Here is a 26401-nt window from a genome sequence, read left to right on the forward strand (position 1 = left end):
TCCACCGCTGTAGTAGTGTATACGTTGGCCTTGTAGGCATTATTTGCACACTGTTTTCTTCAACCCGCCATCGAGCTGTGTGACCTTGTTCCATTCTGTCTAAATATCCATAATATTACCGTCTCCAAAAAAACACCGGAGTCACTTTTTTCAAGCAGCATTCATATATTTTACGTAATCCGTATCCACCGCTGTAGTAGTGTATACGTTGGCCTTGTAGGCATTATTTGCACAGTGTTTTCTTCAACCCGCCATCGAGCTGTGTGAGCTTGTTCACATTTTGTCTAATATTGATAATATTATCGTCTCTAGAAAAACCACTTGAGTTACTTTTTTCAAGCAGCATTCATATATTTTACGTAATCCGTATCCACCGCTGTAGTAGTGTATACGTTGACCTTGTAGGCATTATTTGCACACTGTTTTCTTCAACCCGCCATCGAGCTGTGTGAGCTTGTTCACATTTTGTCTAAATATTGATAATATTATCGTCTCTAGAAAAACCACTTGAGTTACTTTTTTTCAAGCAGCATTCATATTTTTACGTAATCCGTATCCACCGCTGTAGTAGTGTATACGTTGACCTTGTAGGCATTATTTGCACACTGTTTTCTTCAACCCGCCATCGAGCTGTGTGACCTTGTTCACATTTTGTCTAAATATTGATAATATTATCGTCTCTAGAAAAACCACTTGAGTTACTTTTTTCAAGCAGCATTCATATATTTTACGTAATCCGTATCCACCGCTGTAGTAGTGTATACGTTGACTTTGTGGGCATTATTTGCACAGTGTTTTCTTCAACCCGCCATCTAGCTGTGTGTATTATCGTTTCCAGAAAAACCAACTGAGTTTTTGTTGTTGTTGTTGTTTTTTTAAAAATAATGCCAGGCAAAGGCAGGCCGCCACGCAGAGGCCGTGCTAGGGGCCGTGCTGCTATGCAATCCTGTGGCCCTAGCAAATTGCCCAGTTTTAAAAAGCCAATGACCCTGAACTCCCAAAATGCTGAAGAGGTAGTTGACTGGCTTACACAGCACACCCCATCCTCTACCGTTTCTAACTTTACCACAACATCCTCCTCATCCTCCACTGCTATGGCCACCCACGTAACACTTCCTCCACCACCGGTGCCCCTTCTTCACTGGGGTCAGAGGAGTTATTTTCCAATGAGTTTCTTGAACTGAGTAATGCGCAACCATTATTGCCAGAAAAGATGAAGGAGATGAGGACCTTACACCAGATTTAATTCTGGCAGAGAACACGATAGAGATGGACATAATGAGTGATGAGGAGGAGGTCCCCGCTGCTGCTTCCTTCTGTGATGTGTCAGAAGAAATTGATGCATCTGAGGAGAATGATGATGAGGAGATTGATGTTTTGTGGGTGCTAGTAGAAGAGAGCAAGAGGAGGGTAGTTCAGATGGAGAGACGGAGAGTCAGAGAGGCAGTAGGAGAATAAGACTTAGAAGAAGCAGGGAGGACAGCCCGAGGGATCAGCAGGGCAACAACATGTATCGGCACCTGTGTTCAGCCGGCCAACGCACCCGCCATTGCCGCCAATACCGCCAACTCCGCCAACTTCTACTGTTACCGCCAGATCGCACACTTCCAAAAAGTCAGCAGTGTGGGATTTTTTTAATGTGTGTGCCTCTGACAAAAGCATTGTAATTTGCAATGAGTGCAGTCAGAAACTGAGCCTTGGTAAGCCCAACAGCCACATAGGTACAACTTCTATGCGAAGGCACATGAGCGGCAAGCACAAAGCACTTTGGGAGCAACACCTCAAAGGCAACAGGCAAACTAAAAGCCACACTCCTTCTGGTCCAGCATCTTACTGCTCTACCTCTGCTCTCCTTGACCCGTCTGAACCACCCTCCACTCCGCCTTCCACCTTGACCACCTGTTCCCATTCCCAGTCATCTGCCACCAGCCAAGTTTCTGTGAAGGCCATGTTTGAGCGTAAGAAGCCAATGTCTGACTGTCACCCCTTGCCCGGCGTCTGACAGCTGGCTTGTCTGCACTCTTAGCCCGCCAGCTTTTACCATACCAGCTGGTGGACTCTGAGGCCTTCCGCAAATTTGTAGCAATTGGGACACCGCAGTGGAAGGTACCCAGCCGCAATTTTTTTTCTAAAAAGGGAATACCACACCTGTACCAACATGTGCAGAGCCAAGTTACCGCATCTCTGTCACTTAGTGTTGGGCCAAAGGTCCATATGACTACTGACGCATGGTCCTCCAAGCATGGTCAGGGCAGGTATGTCACCTACACTGCCCACTGGGTGAACTTGGTAATGGCTGGGAAGCAGGGAATGGGTAGCTCAACAACAACAGTGGAGTTGGTGTCACCGCCACGGATTGCACGCGGTTCTGCCACCACCTCTACTCCTCCATCGCTCTCTACCTCGTTTTCTTCTTCTTCTTACTCTGCTGCTGGTCCTCCTTCTCCTCCTCCACACCTGTGCACCCCCAGCTCCCCCTAGGCTATTCGACGTGCCAGGTACGCCGTTGTCACGCTGTCTTGGGGATGACGTGCCTGGAAAGCAAAAACCATACCGGATCTGTACTCCTGTCATCTCTGCAGTCACAGGCCGATCGGTGGCTGACCCCAACCAACTGCAGATCGGAAAAGTGGTGTGTGACAATGGAAGCAATCTGTTGGCAGCGTTGAGACTAGGCAATTTAACACATGTGCCCTGCATGGCACATGTGTTAAATTTAATAGTCCAACGTTTTGTCTCCAAGTACCCAGGATTCCAGGACGTTCTCACCCAGTCCAGAAAGGTGTCGGCCCATTTCAGACGTTCCTACACAGCCATGGCACGCCTTGCTGACATTCAGCAGCGCTACAACATGCCAGTCAGGCGTTTGATTTCTGACAGCCAGACTCGCTGGAATTCAACGCTCCTTATGTTGGAACGTCTGCTGCAACAACAAAGGGCCGTCAACGAGTACCTTTTTGAACTGGGTGGTAGGACTGGATCTGCACAGCTGGGGATTTTTTTCCCCCGTTACTGGGTGCTTATGCGCGATGCCTGCAGGCTCATGCGACCTTTTGAAGAGGTGACAAATATGGTCAGTCGCACCGAAGGCACCATCAGCGACCTAATACCCTTCGCTTTCTTCCTGGAGCGTGCCGTGCGACGAGTGACAGATGAGGCTGTAGACCAGCGTGACGAGGAGCTGGAAGCGCACGATTTCTGGTCGGAATCACCAGAACGAACCCAGGCACCTGCTGCAACGCAGGGAGAGGTGCCAGAAGTGGAGTCAGAGGAGGAAGGTGGCTTTGTGGAGGAGGAGGAGGAGGACCAACAGGAGCAGGCTTCCCAGGGGGCTAGTGGTGACCTTTTGGGGACCCCTGGTCTTGTACGTGGCTGGGGGGAGGAGACCGTGGATGATGCAGTCCTTGATAATGAGGAAGCGGAGATGGATAGCTCTGCATCCAACCTTGTGAGAATGGGGTCTTTCATGCTGTCATGCCTGTTGAAGGACCCCGTATCAAGAGGCTTAAGGAGAAGGACCTGTACTGGGTCGCAACGCTACTAGACCCTCGGTACAAGCATAAAGTGTCAGAAATGTTACCAACATACCACAAGTCCGAAAAGATGCGGCATTTACAAACCAGCCTGCAAAACATGTTGTACAATGCTTTTAAGGGTGATGTCACTTCAGGAACTCATCAACATTCCAGGGGCAGAGGTGCCAGTAATCCTGCCACGAGCACACCTGCAAGGACAAAGCCCTTTGGCCAGTCTGTAACGTCAGACATGCAAATGTTTTTCTGTCCAAGGCAGCGCCACAACCCTTCTGGATCCACCCTCAAAGAACGCCTCGACCGGCAGGTAGCGGACTACCTGGCATTAACTGCAGATATCGACACTCTGAGGAGCGATGAACCCCTGGACTACTGGGTGCGCAGGCTTGATCTGTGGCCAGAGCTGTCACAATTTGCCATGAACCTCTTGTCTTGCCCAGCCTCAAGTGTGCTCTCAGAAAGGACCTTCAGTGCAGCAGGAGGGATTGTAACTGAGAAGAGAACTCGCCTAGGTCACAAAAGTGTCGATTACCTGACCTTTATTAAAATGAATGAGGGGTGGATCTCGGAGGGTTACTGCACGCCGGAAGACTTGTTCTGACTTCTATGCAGCTGTCCTTCTCTTCAAGCCTCATGACTCCACACACAGCTGTCCTTTAGCGTCCTCCTCCTCCCTCCGCACCGTTACAAACTAGGGTGCAAACCCTACTGGTTTAATTTTTTCTGGCCTCTGTGCTTCAGTGGCTGCAACCAAAAAAACTGGGCAAACAATGTCTACAAGGTCAACGTATGGCAAAAAATGACTATTTTCAGCATTTATATGGCATATTTTTTCTGGCAACTGTGCTTCAGTGGCTGCATCCAAAAAAATGCATATTTTCTGCATTTATATGGCATAATTTTTCTGGCCTCTGTGCTTCAGTGGCTGCAACCAAAAAAATGCATATTTTCTGCATTTATATGGCATAATTTTTCTGGCCTCTGTGCTTCAGTGGCTGCAACCAAAAAAATTTATATTTTCAGCATTTATATGGCATAATTTTTTCTGGCAACTGTGCTTCAGTGGCTGCGACCAAAAAAATGACTATTTTCAGCATTTATATGGCATATTTTTTCTGGCCTCTGTGCTTCAGTGGCTGCGGCCAAAAAAAACTGGGCAAACAATGCCTACAAGGTCAACGACGTTGACCTTGTAGGCATTGTTTGCCCAGTTTTTTTGGCCGCAGCCACTGAAGCACAGAGGCCAGAAAAAATATGCCATATAAATGCTGAAAATAGTCATTTTTTGCCATACGTTGACTCAACGTATATGGCAAAAAATGACTATTTTCAGCATTTATATGGCATATTTTTTTCTGGCAACTGTGCTTCAGTGGCTGCGACCAAAAAAATGCATATTTTCTGCATTTATATGGCATAATTTTCTGGCCTCTGTGCTTCAGTGGCTGCAACCAAAAAAATTTATATTTTCAGCATTTATATGGCATAATTTTTTCTGTCAACTGTGCTTCAGTGGCTGCGACCAAAAAAATGCATGTTTTCTGCATTTATATGGCATAATTTTTCTGGCCTCTGTGCTTCAGTGGCTGCAACCAAAAAAGTTTATATTTTCAGCATTTATATGGCATAATTTTTCTGTCAACTGTGCTTCAGTGGCTGCGACCAAAAAAATGCATATTTTCTGCATTTATATGGCATAATTTTTCTGGCCTCTGTGCTTCAGTGGCTGCAACCAAAAAAATTTATATTTTCAGCATTTATATGGCATAATTTTTCTGGCAACTGTGCTTCAGTGGCTGCGTCCAAAAAAACTGGGCAAACAATGTCTACAAGGTCAACGTATGGCGAAAAATGACTATTTTCAGCATTTTATATGGCATATTTTTTCTGGCAACTGTGCTTCAGTGGCTGCGTCCAAAAAAACTGGGCAAACAATGCCTACAAGGTCAACGTATGGCAGTTGTTTAAAGAGAACAGCAGATTACTAGCCAGCAAAGCTACCTAAGCTAAAATGTCCCTCAAATCCCTGCAGACTTCTGTCCCTCCAATACAGAGCAGTATCAAGCAGATTACTAGCCAGCAAACTTACTATCATCTGTCCCTGAAATCACTAACAGCTCTCCCCCTACACTATCTCTTCCAAGCACACACAGGCAGATTTTTCAGATACATTTTTGCCCTTGATCCCCCTCTGGCATGCCACTGTCCAGGTCGTTGCACCCTTTAAACAACTTTAAAATCATTTTTCTGGCCAGAAATGTCTTTTCTAGATGTTAAAGTTCGCCTTCCCATTGAAGTCTATGGGGTTCGCGAACCGTTCGCGAACCGCTCGCGTTTTTGCGCAAGTTCGCGAATATGTTCGCGAACTTTTTTTCCGACGTTCGCTACATCCCTATTAAGGGTAAGGCCAGACGAGGAGATTCGGGGAGGTTTTGTCGCCTGGTGACTAATCGCCACGTCTTTTGCACGACTATCTCCCCGAACTGCCTCAGCGTTTTTTCCCCAAAGGCTACAGCGCAAAATCGCCCTCGCTAATGCACACGCAGCGATGCATTTTCAATAGTCGTCCAAAGTTGCCTCATGAGGCGACAAAACCTCCCCAAATCTCCTCATCTGGCCTTACCCTAAAAGTGACTTTTAAAGAGTTTATGTTTATCAGAGCACACCAAGTCACATGACGGGGGGGAGCTGGAAACTGACAACATGTCTAGCCCCATGTCAGATTTCAAAATTGAATATAAAAAAAAATCTGTTTACTCTTTTGAAAAATGGATTCCAGTGCAGAATTCTGCTGGAGCAGCACTGATGTGTTTTGTAAAAAAAAGTATTCCTTTAATAAAAAAAGATATCATGCATACTACTGTGATGCATTTTTTCCTACTCTTTATTTTCTTGTTTTAAATGTACCTATTATAATACATCAGTTTGTATTTGAAGGAGATATTATCCTTCTGCAGAATGATTATAAGTTTTATGTAAAATGTTGAGGAACCCTCTGTGTTCCAGAATCCATTATATGAACATCCTTGTGGTGCTGTTGGCAATGTCTACACAGAAATTACAGCAGAGGTATTTTCAATGATACTAACCATGAAGGGTGAACTGCAATATCATTTCATGGCCAAAATGTATATTTACTTCTGTAAGAAAGCATGCTCAAGATAAAGACATAATAGCGTTCAAAATACATGCTTACTTTTTCCAGAAAGTTGAAGAACTGACACATCCTGACCCCTGTCATCTTTCAGTGTTGCCTTATATTCAGCTTGATCCTTCTTAGTCAGCTACAGGTTTAAAAGCAAATGTTTAGCATAGTAAGTTAGGTTTAAAAAAGACACACGTCCATCAAGTTCAACCTTTGAACTATATTGTAAACTGCCTAACTGCTAGTTGATCCAGAGGAAGGCTAAAAACCCCATTTGAAGCCTCTCCAATTTGCCTCAGAGGGGGAACAATTCCTTCCTGACTTCAAAATGGCAATGGGACTAGTCCCTGGATCAACTTGTACTATGAGCTATTTTCCATAACCCTTTATTCCATCACTTGCTAAAAAGCCATCCAACCCCTTCTTAAAGCTATCTAATGTATCAGCCAATACAACTGATTCAGGGAGAGAATTCCACATCTTCACAGCTCTCACTGTAAAAAAAAAACATCCGAATATTTAGTCAGAACCTCCTTTTTTCTAATCATAATGGGTGACCTTACAACAGCTGTAGGTCACCCAATCCATTGAGAATGCATGGAATTATGACTTAGACTAATAGCTGGAGTCCTGCATTGAGATTACATTTTTTGACTTTATAAGACAAAAATTGTCTGCAAAAGTGTTTAACTTAAATAATATTTCTGGTCAAACACAGTAAAGCTTCTCCAAATTTAACTATTCATTACATAATTAACATCTCAAGAAATAATGCAGTGCTATCATTATAGATCCCCCAGGCAAGGCACAATATCTGCCAATAGAAAATGTCAGTTTTGGCACATACAGTAGGTGGCTCCCAGTGTGCTTGCAACAGAGCTAGCGTTGGGTTGATTGTAAACATGCAATGGCCTTCTCTGCTTATGCAGCTTTTCTGTACATCACCATCAAATAATGTGATGCTTAAAACACAATTCAAAATCATTGTTTTTGGATTTTTCCACATAAAACTAGCTTTGTTATATTACCCTTGGAATTCTGAATATGCACACTCCATTCTGCAAATCAGGTTGATCCTCAGGCTCAACAGGGACCTCATCTTTGTACCACTTAAAGACTGTTTCCTTCTTCAAATTTGCAACCTATAAGTATTGAAAATACATTTATGTTTAATCTCAGAGTTCATAATATTAGCAGTTACATTTACGATTGTGATGCCAGATACCTGCATATAACAACAAAAAAGTTACAGCACTGTAATCTAAGCAACATGTGGTTTATCTCTCTGAAGAAATAATTAAGTGCAATAAACAAAATTCTATGGTCAGTGTGGGCACTTTATAATAGATTTTTTAAATTCAGTTGATAAAATAGTTTTTTTTTATTAATTCACATGATTTTTTTGTAATATCCAGAATTCACAACGTCTTGTTGGGTTAAATTACAGGCTGATTGTTTATTTGTGCTGCTGATCAGCAGTTGAGTTCTGTCTTCTTATATGTGACTCAACATCATTTGCTTTCACTCAATGCCCATCAAAATGTTATCTTTAGGGCATCATTATTGGTAAATGTAGCATACGAACTGGGATATAATTTATGATTTGCACAATGAATAGATTTGCAGCATAAACTAGATATAAAGGTAGATGCAATGTACACTGGCACATTTTTGGGAAGTAGCAGTATACACAAAATGTCTGTCTTAAATATATTGTTAATGGGTTGAGTGCAGAGGACTCTTGTATTTGTCTACATTTTTGGGAAGCTCTGGAGCTAAGGCATGCCTGTGGCTTTACAGGGAAGCATTCTGTATTCCATTTTACTAACTGATCTTTTAGTGAGAATAGAAATAGAACAGTAGTGAGAACTGAATAATATCAGTACAGTACTGGAACAGCTACTACCATGTTTCGTTATTTGATGTAAACCTTGACATAAACCTGTAGATTCTTCATAAAGTGCAATAGCAACAGCAAACTCTAATTAGCAGAAATAGAACACTATACCATTTTCAGGGTTTTTCAGAGACATTAAGGGGCAGATTTATAAAAGGTCGAGGTCAATTTTCAAATGAAAAACATTTAGATTTTCAAGCTATTTTTGTGTACTTTGACTAGGGAATAAATCCATTCGGATTTGAAAAAAATTCAAAAATTCGAATATCGAAATTTATCATGTACTTTCTCTTTAAAAATATGACTTTGACCATTCGCCATCTAAAACCTGCCGAATTACTTTTTTAGCCTATGGGGGACATCCTAGAACCTATTTGGAGTCAATTGAAAAATAAATGTTTTTTTGGGAAAAACTCCGAACCAAATTCGATCAAAATTTCCTGTTTTAAGATCTACAAATCACCAGTGTTTGTAGGAATAACTGGTGTGAGTCAAATTTGAATTAACTTTCAAAAAGCAACAAATCAGCTTCAATTTGCCTTCTAAATGGCAACAAATTGCCCATTACAAATCCCTCCAAGGAAATGTAATAAAAGTACTGACCTTGCACACCAGTAATACTTCACATTCCTCTGAAATTTCCCAGTATAAATATTCCTGAAAATGTGGACCTACATGAATGGAAATATACATGTCATCGTTTTCATCGATTGCAACTAATACTGGTATAGAAATACTGTAGGTGTGACACTAAAACATAGTTAGCTTTAAGAAATAAAGATGTGTGGGAAGCAAAAATGTGGCACTATGTAAAAAAAAGTAATACATAGTAAAAAAGTGATAGATACCTTTATTGACTCATTAATATGATAACGTTTACAACTTCCATTACATTACAGATCAAGCAAAGGGCTTAAAGAGGAAGTGCTCTCTAGTGATGGGCGAATTTATTCGGCAGGCGCGAATTCGCGGCGAATTTGCGCGATTCGCCGCCAGCGAATAAATTCGCAAAACGCCCGCGAAAATTCGCGTCAAAAATTCGCCGGCGTCAAAAAAAATTTTTCCGAAAAAACGGACGCCGGCGCCAAAAACAGGCGCCGGCGCCAAAAACGGGCGCCGGTGCCAGAAAAACAGGCGCTGGCGTCAAAAACGGGCGCCGGCGTCGAAAACGAGACGCCGGCTCGATTTCACGAATTTTTCGCCGTTTCGCGAAATTCGCAAATTTTTCGGCGAAGCGAAACGGCGCAAATTCGCCCATCACTAGTGCTCTCCAAATAGTTGTTTGTGGATTACAAAGGATGATGTGCCATTTATTACAATCTGAAGCAGTATTAGATGTCACAGATTCCTGTTCCCTGTATAAAATCATTAGATTGGTGGCTATGTTGTTTATATGGGTAAAGAACTACTGACAGACACAGTGTGAGTGCAGTTAACCATAAATAAGATCAGAAAGGATGCAAATTACGGAAGTAGGCAAAAAAGACAAACATTATCTATATACTTAGAGAAAGAGAACATTTCCCTGCGCTCAGTTTGCCTTTAAAAAACAATTATACAATTATATAATAATTAGTATTTTTAAAGGCAAATCAAGCGCTGGTAAATATACTCTTTGTGTACATATATTGGATTTTTATCATTTACGACAGCTGGTCAACTCCAGAATGTGGGTTAGACCGAGCTCTGGGAAATGGTGTCTACGGCAGCTGGTCAACGCCACAGTCTGAGTTAGACCGAGTGCTGACTATTTCTTTCTGTATTATTTATATACTTGTTTGTCAGTAAAAAAAGAAGGATCTGAGGCTTTCCTCATGTTTTCAAACATTTAACCTTGCCTGCAGGGAAGTTCAATTAGTAATCTGAGTATGATGCTGGCACCTTGAGTTAGTGGGGTACCCATACATACTGTAGCACTGATAAGCCAATGGCCACTAATTACAGAAATCGTTTAAAAAGCAGCATATGCTAAGACGTGAAATCTAGTCAGAATCGATAAGTGGCTGAAAGCTTACGTTGTCGTATTTTCAATTAATTTAGAAAATATCATCCCGAGGTAACCTATGTAACCCATGCAGATACTATAACCAACCTTTATATTGCATTTTTGCAGCTGTGGGCCTGCCTTTTAAAGTTGAGTGAAAATGTCAGCAATCCATTTCTTTTTAAATGCTACAGTATATAGTAGGGCCTGAAGCAATTAGCAAAGGATATGTTTTGAAAAGCTTTTGCCAAGGCACCTTGGCAAAATGACTTTTTATCGTGGCTTTTAAAATCTTCATTTTGGGATTTTCAGAGCAGATGTACCAGAAAGTGAAGATGTACAGGAAAGAAGTTTCTGCAGCATGCAGCGAGCTATTAGACCAAATATGACATAAGAGAATCTGTTCCTAAGAACAAGTTCAGGAATTTGCATGGCATAACATCAGGATGATCAATTGATTGAAATGACAATTGAAAAGTCTAAGACTGATTATATTCCATTAAGCCATCTGAAACTAAACATCTTAAGATGTTTAATATAAGTGGGATGTGTGCCTCATCAAACACTTGTATCAGGGCTATTAGGATACTGTTATACTTCATCAAAATGAATAGGCTCAGTTTGCACACTTTACTTGTAAGTGCAATGGCGTGTTTAAATTCCATTTTAAATGATAAATTCCTCTAATAACCAAAGAAGCAATGTATTTGCATCCATTGTTTATGATTGACATCAGCCGGGCCGCATTAATAATAAAGTCATCTATCTGTTTAAGGTTTGTGAAAGTACTTTCATGCTCAGAACAAACTTGGATGAATCAAACTTACACTTATTGTACTTTACAATCATCATCTGATGTAGATTTAATTGCATGGTGGACAGTACTAGGCAATTAGTGAGACACATTCTAAGTATTTTAATAAGCTATTTTATGAGTACAGTTGACTTTGAGGCATTTTCTTTACCTTGTTTTCTGATATATTCTTTCCTCTGGAACTCAGCTTCGGCCAGCAGTGCTTTGAACGCTATTAAGAAAAAAGAACAAATAAAATGTTACAAAGAAAATTTACTTTGCATATATTCTAACAAGCAGTTGCTCCCACTGGGCCCTTTATACTTTTAAACCCCCAACAGTCACTGAGTCTTCTGTTTCTAATGTTATTTCCCTAACTAGGAATGTTATTGTTACAATATATTATACTAAGTAGATGTTCTACAACTTGTTAATGAAATTGTGTGTTTTAGAGCTTCTTCATTAAAAGTATATATTTTTGTACTCATTTATATTGTGATACAAGATACTTATTGTGCCAAACATCTCAAAATTGATTTTAAATGTTTATAATTTCTATTGGTCACATTTTACTGAAATATACTGTAGCAAATAAATAGAAACACCACCGACAGCCTTTAACATTTACATTGCAACCTATTTAATTTTACTTTGAAGGCTGGGGGACAGAAAACCTTATTAGAACATGATGAACAAATGGCCAAAAGAAGAAACTATAGTTATCATGCTGAGGAATTAGCATAATCTACAAAAGGGCACGTCTTTTAATTTAATTATCACTTACCATCATCAATAAGAATTAATGAAGACTGGTTCTTTGCTTTTCCATCTTGAATCTGAACAGTATAAGTGCCCTCATTTTCAACTGTAAACGTATCCATCACCATCTCAATGACACCAGCGGATTTATCAAATTTAATCTTGTGGCTCTGTAAACCAGAATTGCTGATTTAAATGTTCAAAAGGGTAACATTCGTTTTACAGTATGTTGACTATGTGTCACATGAGATTACTGTATTGGATAGCCCAGACAGTTCATGCATTTCAAGTGATTTATAGGAAGCACTATTCAAATATGTTAAGTTCCTTAGGGAAGACATTGTTCTTCCTTGCAAGATTAATAAGGTTATTAGCTATTCAAATTAAATATACTGAACATAAGAATTACTAATGCAAAACTACAGCTAGAACTGTTGTCTTTCCCATTAAATACCTTACAAATAATTTTATCGTTCAACAATACAATGCTTATTATTTTCCACATAGACCAGGGCCAGGGACAACACTGCTTCCTCTGAATGTTTACGTGCTATAAATGTCTGTAAATGTGATTTAATGTTTCAGATATTATTATCTCAGTGTGTCTTAAAACAGTCCAAACTATATGAGTGAAATCAATTTAAAAATGTATTAGGGATCCCAATCGATTTGCTCTTCTCTTTCTGGAAGATTTGACACTAATTACCACTAGATTGCTAATTTCTTCTTTTTGTCTATTTATTTTGCTTTTGGATTCATGCCACTATCTAAATCATTTGTTTACACTATTTTGTAATATTACTCTTTCTGCATACACTGCAGATGCAGCAGGTATTATGGGAGTTTTATATATAATTATTTTTCTATTGTGCCATGTGAAGGGTAATGCATGGGCCAGAATGGGTCATTAACAAATCATAATACAGTCTTGGCAGAATGTACTTTCTCAGTCAGGAAAATACACATTAATAAGGTTTTGTTTCCAAAACAAGCTGCCAAATCTAAATTTGGAATCCCATATTTGCAGTTTAGTTTGAGAGAAAAGTGCAACACCACCTGCTACATCTGTAATTTATACTTTTTACATTTTAAATGAAAATTGTTACCATTTAAAGAGGTACGTACCTCACTGTCTTTAACTTCCATGTCATTCACAACAAATCTATAGTTTGTTTCAGCAGACAAACTTGGAGCTTCAATCCAGAAACGAACCTTGCCTCTTTCCAATATCTCATATGTTAATTCTGTCTTCAGAGGTATAGCTATAACACAAAAAAGTTGTTGTTGGAACTGATATCAGATGGGTCATTTATTAATCCTTTCATTTTTTCTGGCTTTTTTATTTTTACGTTTTGCAAACAATAAACACAACAAATGTAAAAGTAAAAATATACAAAAATATACAAATGAAGTACTGAGGACTTATTTCACTTTTCCAGAGTTATGGACCATTTTCTTTCCAGGCTTGCAATGTGAATGGAACACAAGGATGAACCTGCATCACATCTGTATACCCATGTTGTTTGACCCTTTCTCTCTAAGCCTACCTGCAGGCTTAGATTCGTTTTTACATGGTATTATATTAAATCTGAGACATCCAGCAGTTTATTTTTTTGTCTTTTTCTAACTTTACCTGTCAAAGAATGACATACATCTTAGCAGCACCGGGAAGTATTATGCATTATACTTACTGGGATTTCTGATTTCATGGCTTAGAGCCATCAGGCGTTCAAGTTCTGAAGAAATAAAGACAGAAATGGAATTTCTGAGCATTTGCCATATTTTTCTAGAAACCCCTAAGGCACAGCATATATATATATAAGCAAGCTAAGAAAACCTCTCAAAGGCAACTATATATTACATAGTGATAAAGGATTTAATTTTTCATCAGCAATAAAAAACAGTCTCCCATTATTTTCTGCAATGGCCTAGCTGCTTGTATGCTAAGTCATTAATACTCACAAATACATATTTCATTTCCTATTAACATGCACAACTAGGAGGCAATAGCTGATTAAATGAATCTTTACACATTTAAAATACATTTTCTATAATTAAAAAGTACTGTTATTCCTTTATAAGCATTTTTCTTTTTTGATCCATGCAAACAACTTTTTATTTCTCTAAACTCTGCTTCCTCCTTAAAGTATCCAAAGTATACTCAATCCTTCATATCAAGTCCCATGCTTTCCTAATAAAAACAAGTAATTTCCCTTGTGGTGAATTTTCTGTTTGTGTCATACTGGTGAAAAATGAAATATTCTTACCATCTGACTCCATAACAAATCTTGATGAAATGCCATCTGTATCACTAACTGAAACTGAATATGTTCCCAAGTCATCTTTGTCTGGGTTTTTAAAGTATAATCTGGAGCTAAACACAAAAATAGATGAGGAAATATAAGCAATACAAAATATTCATTAATATACAGACCTTTTTAAAAAACGAAATACAGTGTTTTATAAAGTTCCAATTAAGCTCCAAATTAATTAGCTAGAGTTTTAGGGGGTTATTTATCAAAATTTAAATTTCCTGATTTTTTAAATAAAAATAAGTCAGACCAAATTAGAAATTAGAAAAAATCAGATCGGGTAAAAACTTGACTTTTTTTGATTGTCAAAAACAACAAATTTTTCACGTTTGCCACCCGAAAACTACAACAAATTTGAGTTGCTGTGGGAAAACCAGAAAACTCTAAACATTTTGTGAGGGTTAAAACATTTTCAAATGGTTAAGGGGACATGTTTCATTGACTTTTACATAAATTCAGCAGGTTTTAGATGGTGTATTTTTAAATTCGGACTTGGAATAGCTTCGGGACATAATAAATCGCAAAAAAAACAACTTTTTCGGGTTTCTGGCATCAAAACGGACACCGCAACAAAATTGTGCATTAATAAATAACCCCCTTAATGTTTTATTTAAGGTACAACGTTTTCACGCAGCTTTGACTTTTAACTTGAGTTGAATCACAACTATGCACATCATGTCAATTACTGTTTTATACTATAGTAGCAAGTTTTGCTTCATTATAATTTTGTAGACCCACCCTAAACAGCACAGGAAGCCATTTTTAGGTGCCATGTTATAAATCCCTGACCTGAGCCATATGAAGCACAATTGCCCCACTGAAAATGTAGCTATATAGTTGCACAATATCAGTGTAGAAGCTGTCAGTTGCTCTACTAAGAAGTGGAAAAATCGGAAAAAAAAAACCCTAACTAGATTTAGGATTTAGATAGTGTGAGACAAATTATTGACTATTTGTCCCCTTAGTCATCTCAGTTGTTAGATACAAATGAAGCCAGAGTGATGATCCCACAAGAGAATCATGATATCATTCCAGTCCTTACTCCATTTATAGATGACCATCGATTTTGATCCAAGTACTTTTACTGCAGTAAATAAACACTGGGATAATGTCCCTAGCCTGAAATGCAATAAAGTGAATGGCTTTACTCCATTTTTAGTGTCCTCTTAACTCTTATTAAATATACCTGAAATATCATGTGGTACTGTTTGAAATATATTTATATGAACCAGGCATTTTTAAAACTGACAGCCATACTAAATAGAGGAAGCAGGATACAGTATATACTATAGTACAAATCTTAATAATTATTTTTTTCCATTACTCCCTACTGTACGTCTACACTTAGGGGCAAATTTAATTACCTGTGAAAAATTGCCACCGCTGGCTTCGCGCACAACGCAACACTTCGCCAGGCGTAAATTCACCTGGACAGCGCTAATTCACGAAGATCCGAAGTTGAGCACAGGGTACCGAATGCTTGTGAAGTTGCGCTATCGATAATACGATCAGCAGTTCAAAGTTACGCTAGCGTTTGCTCATTTGCATACCGCGTGCAGTTAAAGTACAATGGCTGTATATGCTGCAGCAAATACATTGCACTACCCAAAGCCAGGGAACCTTAATAAAATTATATAGAGTTGTTATAATGCCCTACACATGTGCCCACAGTATAGTTTAGGTGCCATGCTATGTTATCAAATGTAGGGGGGAAGGAGGGTACCCCAAAAAAACATTTTGATCTTTTTCAGCCTATCACTCTGTAAAAAGGAAAAGACGCTAGCGTTTTTTGGGACTTGGAAAAATTTTCAACAAAATTTCAAGTAAGTCCTATCTACTCCATTGCACTTCGCCTGGTCTGAGGTGGCAAAGGCAAGTCTGGAGATAGAAGTAACGGTCAGTAAAATCAAACACTTAGTGAATTTGCGTAGTAACACTCTTTCGCCAGATCGAAAATTCACCTAGCGTTAGAGTGCGAAGTTGCGCCAGAGTCTATCGCCTTCACTAGCGAAGTTCCGCCAGCGAATTTTCTCCAGCATTAGCAACTTTGCCCTTTAGTAAATTTGCCCCTTAATCTCAGCCTTTCTAAATGTAGCCAATTGAATTCTTAACTCACTGACCCATAGCTGTCCCTTTTTCTTAAAAAGAGCATCCAGCCCTCCTATAATATCCACTCTCTTGTGTAGGATTTAATTACTATAAAACCTTGTAGAATTGCCATGACATGTTTGACTCATATCTTTCATATGTGCAGTTTACAGTTCATTTTATAAATAGGCTGATCCTTAATATTTTATATGTGTCATTGATAACCTTATCATGTAAAGTGTATCCTTTCTTCAATACAATTTAAATAAGACCAAACTATTTGAGAAACACATATTAAAGGAACAAGCTTTTTTTGAATATGTATAAGCTAGTCTAAAATTCTATTATTTTTACAGTCCTTAAAGGAGAAGGAAAGCTACGGAGGCAAGCTAGAATGCTATATTTATTCTGTAGAATGTTTTACCATACCTGAGTAAAAAGCTCTAGAAACTCTCTGTTTGTTTAGAATAGGAGCTGCAGTATTAATGTGGTGTGACATCACTTCCTGCCTGAGTCTCTCCCTGCTCTGGGCTCAGATTACAGTAGAGAAGGGAGGGGTGGGGGGAGAGGAGCAAACTGAGCATGCTCTTGCCCAGGGCAATGAGGTTTAAGCTGAAGGCAGGACAGAAGCCCATGTGTACACAATAGAAGGAAAGAAATGCAGTATTTCTTTTGACAGGGGACTCAGAGCAACATTACTTTGGGGGTTTACTGGTATATTTAGATGGACCTTTCTGATAAGGCTTACTTAGTTTTAACCTTTCCTTCTCCTTTAAAAGTGCAGTACCATTAGATGTAATATAAGTTAATCTTTACGACATGTATTTGAGAAACTCAGTTTGTATCCCAGGTTAACTAAGCTTTTCTGTATATCTTTCTTGTTCTTAATTTAAATAAAAAATAGAATGTAAGGTAGATAAATGTCCTAGTCTAATTCTAAGTCAATTTTGTAAAAAGAAAACAAATAATTGGACAGAAAGTCAGATACGAGAGTAAGTAGTATGTAGTACTAGCTAGTAAATGTTAGTGAATCACTGAATATTGTTCAATTGGTCACACTGTCCAATAACCCTATTGATTATCAGATCATGTCCCCTCCTGGCTTTTTTGTAATTATGTACTTATTCCATGGGTATTTACTCAGGGGCACATTTACTTAGGGACAAATATCGAGGGTTAGCCCTCTATATTCGACCGACGAAGTTAAATCCTTCGACTTCAAATATCGAAGTCGAAGGATTTAGCACTATTATTTCGATTCAAAGGATTTTAATCCATCGATCGAACGATTTTCCTTCGATCCCCATAGGCTAACATTGATGCTCGGTAGGTTTTAGATGGCGAAGTAGGTGGTCGAAGTTTTTTTTAAAGAGATAGTACTTCGACTATCGAATGGTCGAATAGTCGAAAGATTTTTAGTTCGAATCGTTCGATTCAAAGTCGAAGTCGAAGGTCGAAGTAGCCAATTCGATGGTCAAAGTAGCCAAAAAAAACGTTCAAAATTCGAAGTATTTTTTATTCTAATCCTTCACTCAAGCTAAGTAAATGTGCCCCTAAGTGTGGGGAAAATGCAAAAAACGGTCACAATACTCATTTTTCCTCACTATGTGTAGCTGATGCATCAAATGTTGATAAAATTCTTTCTCACCTACTTGTAAATTGAGAAAAAAATAATCTGTATTATTATTGGAGTTACTCAGGCAGGGCATGGACCTTTTTTCACATGCTCTCCATTTTGAATTGATTTCATTGCCCTGTGTTATTTAAATACAGGTACTGGAGCAGTTATCCAGAATGCTCAGGACCTGGGGTTTTATGGATAATGGATCTTTCTGTAATTTGGGTTTTCATACCTTAAGTCTGCTTAAATAAGATCTAAACATGAATTACACCAGGTAGGATTGTTTTGCTTTTAATAAGGATTAATTATATCTTAGTTAGGATCAAGTACAAGGTACTGTTTTATTATTACACAGAAAAGTCTATAGGAGATGGTCTTTCTGTAATTCTGATCTTTTTGGATAACAGGTTTCTGGATAACAGATTCCATACCTGGAAAGCAGTTTCTTTTTCCCCGGGGGGGGGGGTTCTTGTGACCCATTAAAAAGCCTAGTTTCAAAATATGTAATTGCATGTTGTACAAGATAATAGATAATTGAGAAACATACTTTTCATCAATGCTTTCCATTTTGAATTTGGATTCATTGTCAATCTCTTCATAAGCTTTGCACCATGTAAACTGAGATGCTTCTGTCATTTCAGAGCAGCTGTAATCAAGATAAATGGTGCCTTCTTCATCCACACCTGCAGTGATCTCCTTCACTCCTATCATTTAAAAAATAAAATAAGCTAATGTTGAAAAACTGCACATTTTTGTTTGGTTTCTTTGCTGTTCTTTCCCCTCAGTTTTTCCTTAGTGAGACCACAAAAGTTCCCATTTAAAAAAAGATGGAGAAGGAGGCCTTTTATAGCGTAGCTGAGATCTCCATAAAGATAATATTACCAGACACAAGAGAGCTATCAAACTGCTCAGCGCTAGATGTTCAAGCAAGCTGTGAATTGTCCCCAGCATGCAGTTTCAGCATCAATATTTTACTCTATATTCTCCTTACTGTACATTAAAGCTCCTATTATAGATTTAATTGGAAGAAATAACTGAATATTCATGATGTGAATGATATTACATTTTTACAGAAGACCTATTTTTTCGTTCAGTTTACGTATTTCTAACAAAAACCTGCTAGGAGCAATAAAAACATTTTTCAGCATCTGTTTTATATTTTAAATGTCAGAATTGGCAGCTAATACAGACTAAGCACCAATATCTTCATTAGGATTTGCCATCTAGTGATTAACATTGTCTGGATGTTACTGTCTAATATTAACTATTATGAATAATTTAATTGTATGGCCACACATTATTAGATATACTGAGGCTGTACTCACCAATCATCATTGATTATCAGAAATTACAGTCACAAATACCATCATATTATTGGAAAACATATTTCATTTTAGCAGACATAATATCAGCTAATAATATGTGAGTTAATGTTTATGGATGGAACTACAAACAAATGAAAGTATGTAGGCACTTCATCCTGTTCTTTATAACTATTGACCTCAGTCACCAAGGGGTCAATTTACTAAGCAGCGAAAATTCACCAGTGACAGCTTCGCAGCCATCGCAACACTTCGCCAGGCAAAAATTTGCTCAGACAATGCTAATTTACAAAAATGCGAAGTTGCGTCCAGGACGCCAAACGCTGGCGAATTTTCGCTAGTGTAGCGTTACTTCGACAAATCAAAGCGGAGATGTGCTAGCGTTAAATTATGCCTAGCGCAACTTCGTTAGAGGTCTTTGCTCAGGCTAATTTGCATACGGCGGGAAATTATAAAGTTGAATGGAAGTATATGTTGTAGAAAATGCATTACAATACACAAGTCCAGGGAACCTTAATAAAGACAATAGAGTTGTTATATTGCCCTACACATTAGCCCACTGTATAGTTTATGTTCCATATGTTAGAAAATGTATGGGGAAAGTTACCCAAAAAATTTTTTAAAGACTTTTGCAGACTATCACTCTGAAAAAAAGAAAAGACTCCATCGTTTTTTGGGACTCAGAAACTTTTTCCACTAAAAATATGATGTAAGTAACAGCAGATCGAGGAAGATCTGTGCACTCCAATGCTCTTCGCCTGGTCTGAGCTGGCGAAGGCAAGTCTGGCGAAAGGGGTAACGTTCAGTAAAATCCATATCTCAGTCCATTCGCCAGAGTGAAAATTTGTCTAGCAGGGGTGTCCAACCTGCGGCCCAAGGGTCGCATGCGGCCCAGGATGGATATGAATGTGGCCCAGCTTGAAATGCTCAGTTCCCAAGGAAATGTCATAATAATGTAATAATAAGTCTATTTAATATCCAGGTGTCCCAAATTCCAGTGTATAGCTCCATCTGGTTATCCAACTGGTATTGTAGTTCTTTTCTGTGTATTTTCTTTACTTTTACAAATCAAAAGTGTTTGTGTATTTCATGTGTGCCCCAGACAATTTTTCTTTTTCCAATGTGGCCCAGGGAAGCCAAAAGGTTGGACACCCCTGCGATAGAGTGTGAATGACCGCTAGCGCCTGTCTCTTTTTTGCTAGCAAAGTTACGCCTGCCCCCATTAGTAAATCGGTGAAGTGCTTGAAAGCGGTAATGCTGGCGAATTGTCGCCAGTGTTAGTCACTGTGCCCTTTAGTAAATCTGCCCCTAAATAGAGATGTCGCGAACTGTTCGCCGGCGAACTTGTTCGCGCGAACATCGGGTGTTCGCGCTCGCCGGAAGTTCGCGAACGTCGCGCGACGTTCGCCATTTTGGGTTCGCCATTGTTGGCGCTTTTTTTTGCCCTCTCACCCCAGACCAGCAGGTACATGGCAGCCAATCAGGAAGCTCTCCCCTGGACCACTCCCCTTCCCTATAAAAACCGAAGCCCTGCAGCGTTTTTTCACTCTGCCTGTGTGTGCTGAAGAGATAGTGTAGGGAGAGAGCTGCTGCCTGTTAGTGATTTCAGGGACAGTTGAAAGTTTGCTGGCTAGTAATCGTTTTGATACTGCTCTGTTATTGGAGGGACAGAAGTCTGCAGGGGTTTGAGGGACATTTAAGCTTAGGTAGCTTTGCTGGCTAGTAATCTACCTTCTACTGCAGTGCTCTGTATGTAGCTGCAGTGGGCAGCTGTCCTGCTTCTGATCTCATCTGCTGACTGCTGCAATAACAGTAGTCCTTGTAAGGACTGCTTTTATTTATTTTTTTGTTGTTTTACTACTACTACTACTACTACTACTATAAGAGCCCAGTGCTATTAGTCTAGCAGTGTTGGGGAGTGGGACTGGTGTGCTAATCTGCTGCTCCTAGTAGTTCAGCAGCACCAACTTTAATTTTTTTTTTTTAATATTCATTTTTTTTTTATTTTACTTTTTTTTATTTACTACCGCTGTAGTAGTGTATAAGTTGACCTTTTAGGCATTATTTGCCCTGTAGGCATTATTTGCACAGTGTTTTCTTCAACCCGCCATCGAGCTGTGTGACCTTGTTCACATTCTGTCTAAATATCCATAATATTACCGTCTCCAGAAAAAACACCGGAGTCACTTTTTTCAAGCAGCCATAATATATTTTACGTAATCCGTATCCACCGCTGTAGTAGTGTATACGTTGGCCTTGTAGGCATTATTTGCACACTGTTTTCTTCAACCCGCCATCGAGCTGTGTGACCTTGTTCCCATTCTGTCTAAATATCCATAATATTACCGTCTCCAGAAAAAACACCGGAGTCACTTTTTTCAAGCAGCCATAATATATTTTACGTAATCCGTATCCACCGCTGTAGTAGTGTATACGTTGCCTTGTAGGCATTATTTGCACACTGTTTTCTTCAACCCGCCATCGAGCTGTGTGACCTTGTTCCCATTCTGTCTAAATATCCATAATATTACCGTCTCCAGAAAAAAACACCGGAGTCACTTTTTTCAAGCAGCATTCATATATTTTACGTAATCCGTATCCACCGCTGTAGTAGTGTATACGTTGGCCTTGTAGGCATTATTTGCACACTGTTTTCTTCAACCCGCCATCGAGCTGTGTGACCTTGTTCCCATTCTGTCTAAATATCCATAATATTACCGTCTCCAGAAAAAACACCGGAGTCACTTTTTTCAAGCAGCATTCATATATTTTACGTAATCCGTATCCACCGCTGTAGTAGTGTATACGTTGGCCTTGTAGGCATTATTTGCACACTGTTTTCTTCAACCCGCCATCGAGCTGTGTGACCTTGTTCACATTCTGTCTAAATATCCATAATATTACCGTCTCCAGAAAAAACACCGGAGTCACTTTTTTCAAGCAGCCATAATATATTTTACGTAATCCGTATCCACCGCTGTAGTAGTGTATACGTTGGCCTTGTAGGCATTATTTGCACACTGTTTTCTTCAACCCGCCATCGAGCTGTGTGACCTTGTTCCCATTCTGTCTAAATATCCATAATATTACCGTCTCCAGAAAAAACACCGGAGTCACTTTTTTCAAGCAGCATTCATATATTTTACGTAATCCGTATCCACCGCTGTAGTAAGTGTATTACGTTGGCCTTGTAGGCATTATTTGCCACACTGTTTTTCTTCAACCCGCCATCGAGCTTGTGTGGACCTTTGTGTTCACATTCTCTGTCTAAATATCCATAATATTACCGTCTCCAGAAAAAACACCGGAGTCACTTTTTTCAAGCAGCATTCATATATTTTACGTAATCCGTATCCACCGCTGTAGTAGTGTATACGTTGGCCTTGTAGGCATTATTTGCACAGTGTTTTCTTCAACCCGCCATCGAGCTGTGTGAGCTTGTTCACATTTTGTCTAAATATTGATAATATTATCGTCTCTAGAAAAACCACTTGAGTTACTTTTTTTCAAGCAGCATTCATATATTTTACGTAATCCGTATCCACCGCTGTAGTAGTGTATACGTTGACCTTGTAGGCATTATTTGCACAGTGTTTTCTTCAACCCGCCATCGAGCTGTGTGAGCTTGTTTCACATTTTGTCTAAATATTGATAATATTATCGTCTCTAGAAAAACCACTTGAGTTACTTTTTTTCAAGCAGCATTCATATATTTTACGTAATCCGTATCCACCGCTGTAGTAGTGTATACGTTGACCTTGTAGGCATTATTTGCACAGTGTTTTCTTCAACCCGCCATCGAGCTGTGTGAGCTTGTTCACATTTTGTCTAAATATTGATAATATTATCGTCTCTAGAAAAACCACTTGAGTTACTTTTTTTCAAGCAGCATTCATATATTTTACGTAATCCGTATCCACCGCTGTAGTAGTGTATACGTTGACCTTGTAGGCATTATTTGCACACTGTTTTCTTCAACCCGCCATCGAGCTGTGTGAGCTTGTTCACATTTTGTCTAAATATTGATAATATTATCGTCTCTAGAAAAACCACTTGAGTTACTTTTTTTCAAGCAGCATTCATATATTTTACGTAATCCGTATCCACCGCTGTAGTAGTGTATACGTTGACCTTGTAGGCATTATTTGCACAGTGTTTTCTTCAACCCGCCATCGAGCTGTGTGAGCTTGTTCACATTTTGTCAAAATATTGATAATATTATCGTCTCTAGAAAAACCACTTGAGTTACTTTTTTTCAAGCAGCATTCATATATTTTACGTAATCCGTATCCACCGCTGTAGTAGTGTATACGTTGACTTTGTAGGCATTATTTGCACAGTGTTTTCTTCAACCCGCCATCTAGCTGTGTGTATTATCGTTTCCAGAAAAACCAACTGAGTTTTTGTTGTTGTTGTTGTTTTTTTAAAAATAATGCCAGGCAAAGGCAGGCCGCCACGCAGAGGCCGTGCTAGGGGCCGTGCTGCTATGCAATCCTGTGGCCCTAGCAAATTGCCCAGTTTTAAAAAGCCAATGACCCTGAACTCCCAAAATGCTGAAGAGGTAGTTGACTGGCTTACACAGCACACCCCATCCTCTACCGTTTCTAACTTTACCACAACATCCTCCTCATCCTCCACTGCTATGGCCACCCCACGTAACACTTCCTCCACCACCGGTGCCCCTTCTTCACTGGGGTCAGAGGAGTTATTTTCCCATGAGTTTCTTGAACTGAGTAATGCGCAACCATTATTGCCAGAAGAAGATGAAGGAGATGAGGACCTTACACCAGATTTAATTCTGGCAGAGAACACGATAGAGATGGACATAATGAGTGATGAGGAGGAGGTCCCCGCTGCTGCTTCCTTCTGTGATGTGTCAGAAGAAATTGATGCATCTGAGGAGAATGATGATGAGGAGATTGATGTTTTGTGGGTGCCTAGTAGAAGAGAGCAAGAGGAGGGTAGTTCAGATGGAGAGACGGAGAGTCAGAGAGGCAGTAGGAGAATAAGACTTAGAAGAAGCAGGGAGGACAGCCCGCAGGGATCAGTAGGGCAACAACATGTATCGGCACCTGTGTTCAGCCGGCCAACGCACCCGCCATTGCCGCCAATACCGCCAACTCCGCCAACTTCTACTGTTACCGCCAGATCGCACACTTCCAAAAAGTCAGCAGTGTGGGATTTTTTTAATGTGTGTGCCTCTGACAAAAGCATTGTAATTTGCAATGAGTGCAGTCAGAAACTGAGCCTTGGTAAGCCCAACAGCCACATAGGTACAACTTCTATGCGAAGGCACATGAGCGGCAAGCACAAAGCACTTTGGGAGCAACACCTCAAAGGCAACAGGCAAACTAAAAGCCACACTCCTTCTGGTCCAGCATCTTACTGCTCTACCTCTGCTCTCCTTGACCCGTCTGAACCACCCTCCACTCCGCCTTCCACCTTGACCACCTGTTCCCATTCCCAGTCATCTGCCACCAGCCAAGTTTCTGTGAAGGCCATGTTTGAGCGTAAGAAGCCAATGTCTGACTGTCACCCCCTTGCCCGGCGTCTGACAGCTGGCTTGTCTGCACTCTTAGCCCGCCAGCTTTTACCATACCAGCTGGTGGACTCTGAGGCCTTCCGCAAATTTGTAGCAATTGGGACACCGCAGTGGAAGGTACCCAGCCGCAATTTTTTTCTAAAAAGGGAATACCACACCTGTACCAACATGTGCAGAGCCAAGTTACCGCATCTCTGTCACTTAGTGTTGGGCCAAAGGTCCATATGACTACTGACGCATGGTCCTCCAAGCATGGTCAGGGCAGGTATGTCACCTACACTGCCCACTGGGTGAACTTGGTAATGGCTGGGAAGCAGGGAATGGGTAGCTCAACAACAACAGTGGAGTTGGTGTCACCGCCACGGATTGCACGCGGTTCTGCCACCACCTCTACTCCTCCATCGCTCTCTACCTCGTCTTCTTCTTCTTCTTACTCTGCTGCTGGGTCCTCCTTCTCCTCCTCCACACCTGTGCACCCCCAGCTCCCCCTAGGCTATTCGACGTGCCAGGTACGCCGTTGTCACGCTGTCTTGGGATGACGTGCCTGGAAAGCAAAAACCATACCGGATCTGTACTCCTGTCATCTCTGCAGTCACAGGCCGATCGGTGGCTGACCCCACACCAACTGCAGATCGGAAAAGTGGTGTGTGACAATGGAAGCAATCTGTTGGCAGCGTTGAGACTAGGCAATTTAACACATGTGCCCTGCATGGCACATGTGTTAAATTTAATAGTCCAACGTTTTGTCTCCAAGTACCCAGGATTCCAGGACGTTCTCACCCAGTCCAGAAAGGTGTCGGCCCATTTCAGACGTTCCTACACAGCCATGGCACGCCTTGCTGACATTCAGCAGCGCTACAACATGCCAGTCAGGCGTTTGATTTCTGACAGCCAGACTCGCTGGAATTCAACGCTCCTTATGTTGGAACGTCTGCTGCAACAACAAAGGGCCGTCAACGAGTACCTTTTTGAACTGGGTGGTAGGACTGGATCTGCACAGCTGGGGATTTTTTTCCCCCGTTACTGGGTGCTTATGCGCGATGCCTGCAGGCTCATGCGACCTTTTGAAGAGGTGACAAATATGGTCAGTCGCACCGAAGGCACCATCAGCGACCTAATACCCTTCGCTTTATTCCTGGAGCGTGCCGTGCGACGAGTGACAGATGAGGCTGTAGACCAGCGTGACGAGGAGCTGGAAGCGCACGATTTCTGGTCGGAATCACCAGAACGAACCCAGGCACATGCTGCAACGCAGGGAGAGGTGCCAGAAGTGGAGTCAGAGGAGGAAGGTGGCTTTGTGGAGGAGGAGGAGGAGGACCAACAGGAGCAGGCTTCCCAGGGGGCTAGTGGTGACCTTTTGGGGACCCCTGGTCTTGTACGTGGCTGGGGGGAGGAGACCGTGGAT

The 26401-nt window shown here is 40.5% G+C and overlaps 1 protein-coding gene across 1 annotated transcript in view; it reads right to left on the reverse strand.

Annotated features, from left to right (window-relative positions):
• The window catches only part of LOC108717439 (M-protein, striated muscle), a 146592-nt gene that overhangs the window by 16370 nt on the left and 103821 nt on the right, over positions 1–26401 (reverse strand). The window contains exons 22-30 of the mRNA XM_018264690.2: positions 18680–18836; positions 14379–14485; positions 13803–13847; positions 13237–13373; positions 12137–12281; positions 11525–11584; positions 9179–9246; positions 7707–7820; positions 6730–6817 (exon numbers count right to left, since the gene is read on the reverse strand). Coding sequence (XP_018120179.1) covers positions 6730–6817; positions 7707–7820; positions 9179–9246; positions 11525–11584; positions 12137–12281; positions 13237–13373; positions 13803–13847; positions 14379–14485; positions 18680–18836 — 921 coding nt within the window. The remainder of the gene's footprint in view (positions 1–6729; positions 6818–7706; positions 7821–9178; positions 9247–11524; positions 11585–12136; positions 12282–13236; positions 13374–13802; positions 13848–14378; positions 14486–18679; positions 18837–26401) is intronic.

The sequence above is a fragment of the Xenopus laevis genome, chromosome 5S (genome assembly GCF_017654675.1).
Source record: "Xenopus laevis strain J_2021 chromosome 5S, Xenopus_laevis_v10.1, whole genome shotgun sequence".
Classification (NCBI taxonomy): Eukaryota; Metazoa; Chordata; class Amphibia; order Anura; family Pipidae; genus Xenopus; species Xenopus laevis.